At 39.7% G+C, this 2,402-nt stretch overlaps 1 protein-coding gene across 1 annotated transcript in view; it reads right to left on the bottom strand.

The window, feature by feature from the left end:
• Nucleotides 1-486: 486 nt before the first annotated feature.
• The window catches only part of LOC103809876 (probable E3 ubiquitin-protein ligase HERC3), a gene marked incomplete at both ends in the record, with an annotated part of 11,657 nt that continues 9,741 nt past the window's right edge, over nucleotides 487-2,402 (bottom strand). Inside the window, 2 exons of the mRNA XM_009082747.1 lie at nucleotides 487-569; nucleotides 2,321-2,387. Coding sequence (XP_009080995.1) covers nucleotides 487-569; nucleotides 2,321-2,387 — 150 coding nt within the window. The remainder of the gene's footprint in view (nucleotides 570-2,320; nucleotides 2,388-2,402) is intronic.

The raw sequence follows: 2,402 nt of genomic DNA on the forward strand, positions 1-2,402 counted from the left end.
GTGGCACTTTGTGCCATGGTCTAATAAGAACGGGAGGGTGGACTCAATGATCGCTGAGGTCTTCTCCAACCCGGTTCTATGATTCTATGACGGTTCTCCATCAGGCATCCTCAATGTAAAGTGTTTCCAGCTCCAGAATTTAGAATACAAACAAGCCATCAGGGATGTTAACATTCAGGGGCCAAAATCATGTTTCAAACTCTACTTAAAATGAGAAAACTGTCAAGGGTATATACAAAGGCCCTTTGTAGGGACGATGTCCATCCAAAAGTGTGTGGGACGTTTTCCAAACATTAGTGGAAAGTGATGACAACTTGTGTTCTGTTCAAGTGCTACTACTGCCTGGTATCTTTTGAACAACTGGTCTTAGAATTTGTTCACAGTGACTTCTAGTTCTCTCCCACATTTCACTTCAGCCAAGTTTTCTGTGGTATTGCACCTGACTTCACCACAAACAGAGTCCATCCCCACGTATGCCCCACTTGCCTATTGTCCTTCTGCACCAGAATTTTATCTCCGTCTTCAATCAGGTTCTTCTGCTCTGTCACACCATAGCTTTCCCTGCAGATCTATAAAAAAAACAGGAAATTAATTTTACCAGAAGTACTTTCCAAGCCATATTCCCACAGAAAGATGCAGGGTTCTATTTCACAGTTGATGACTGGCATGTAAAGAGTGTGCCAGAGAAAAAAAAGGCATATGCAGAAACTTCTTTTCTTTTCTCCAAGTGCCCTGAGTGCTCCACCACCTTCCATCACTTACATGTGCTGGAGGACTGCTATTAAGTCTCAGTGTGAACTCAAAAAGAAAGAAAGTTACTGGTTTAGGTAAATTTCCTGTGGGGAAAAAAACCAAGAGACTGATAACTAAAAAATTGTTTTGGACTAAGCCCACATGCTCTAGTAACAAAAAGGACTCCCTTTTTTTAACAGAAGCTCTGTAGCTTAACTCATCTGCTCTCACTGGAAGCTAATGTGACCACAGACATTTTCCTGCTTTTGCCTGGCCTTGATGGCACCAGCACAAATCTATATCAGTACATTGACTGGTTACCTGGAATAAATGCAAAGTGGTCAATTTTCAAGTTGCTATACATCAAAGAGGCTCAGATTTTGAGATGCAAGATGAGTTATTAATTTCAAGGTTTGGGATATCAGTTATTTATTCGTGTCAAAGTTTTAGCAGATATGTCTGTATGTCTTTATAGACTATGCAGTATATAATGCAAGAAAGAGTAAGAATGCCCTTTGGCATGAAAAAGTGAATTTGGAGAAAAGGCTCTTGTGTTTCTTCAAAGGTATCCTTTGAAGAAGGTCTGCATTATCATCACTATGGCTTCATTACCTCATCCCGAATTTCAGCTCTGTCCTGCCGGAGACACAGTCAGATCCAGGTCTGACTCACTCCACGGCTAAGTTTGATCTCAGAGACTTTATGTGCTCTAATTTATGAAACAAGGAAATGGACACCACTCTCCTAGCTCAGCAAGGCTCTTCACCATAAATAGCAGTTTCCTAACACCTTGTTTTTACTCCAAGCAGGCCCTGGACAGAGAGCCAAAAACTCAAGATGAACCCAATACTCACAACCTGTTAGAGCATTAGTACTTTGAAGCAAAGACATTGAAACGTGGAAGCTCTTACTCTGCCCAAGTCAGAGGAAAACACATCTGGAGAACAATGCCATTTCTCTTTGGGAGGTCCTAAATGTTTGCATGTGTTGAGGGCTGTACCTGACATTACAATGTACATCAAGATCAAACTCTTAATTTCCGGGAATCTCCCCTGTATAACAGAAACTATTGCATTTAGCTATAAAAACTTCTTTTATTGCTGCAGCAGCACAGGAAAGCTGACTACATCAGTATGTCTCCAAGCAATGTCTTCAGCATTTTGTTTCTAAAAAAATATGACTAAGTACACAAACTATAAACGTTCAAGTTAAAAACTATTAATATTAGGACAGCGAGGGAAATTCTAAATTGTCTTAGCATTGACCTAGTGATGTCAAAACCTAACTTCCATTTTCAAGGAGTATTTAGGAATCTACCTCTTACTATCTAGCATGAGAAGTTAGCTTCTGGCACATGCCACAGTGACAACAAGGCTATTTTTAAAAACACTCTACTTAATCAACTTAATAGCTCAGTTTTCAGGACCACATACAAAAGAACAAGGGAGCTGACAGAAAAGAACATTTTAACATTAACATGGGGTATGTGCTATTAGCATGCGGAATAGACTATAATACACATGAATAAATAGACAGGCCTCGATTGTACCAAAACCATCACAAAGTTGATATGTTAAGTATGTCTTACTGTAAAATTCAAACAGAATGTCTCTTCTACATCTTCCCCAGGGTAATCTAAAAGTTGCTGAAGACTCCTACATAACAGGTAG

The sequence above is a fragment of the Acanthisitta chloris genome, unplaced genomic scaffold, assembly GCF_000695815.1.
Source record: "Acanthisitta chloris isolate BGI_N310 unplaced genomic scaffold, ASM69581v1 scaffold41219, whole genome shotgun sequence".
In the NCBI taxonomy this organism is placed as follows: Eukaryota; Metazoa; Chordata; class Aves; order Passeriformes; family Acanthisittidae; genus Acanthisitta; species Acanthisitta chloris.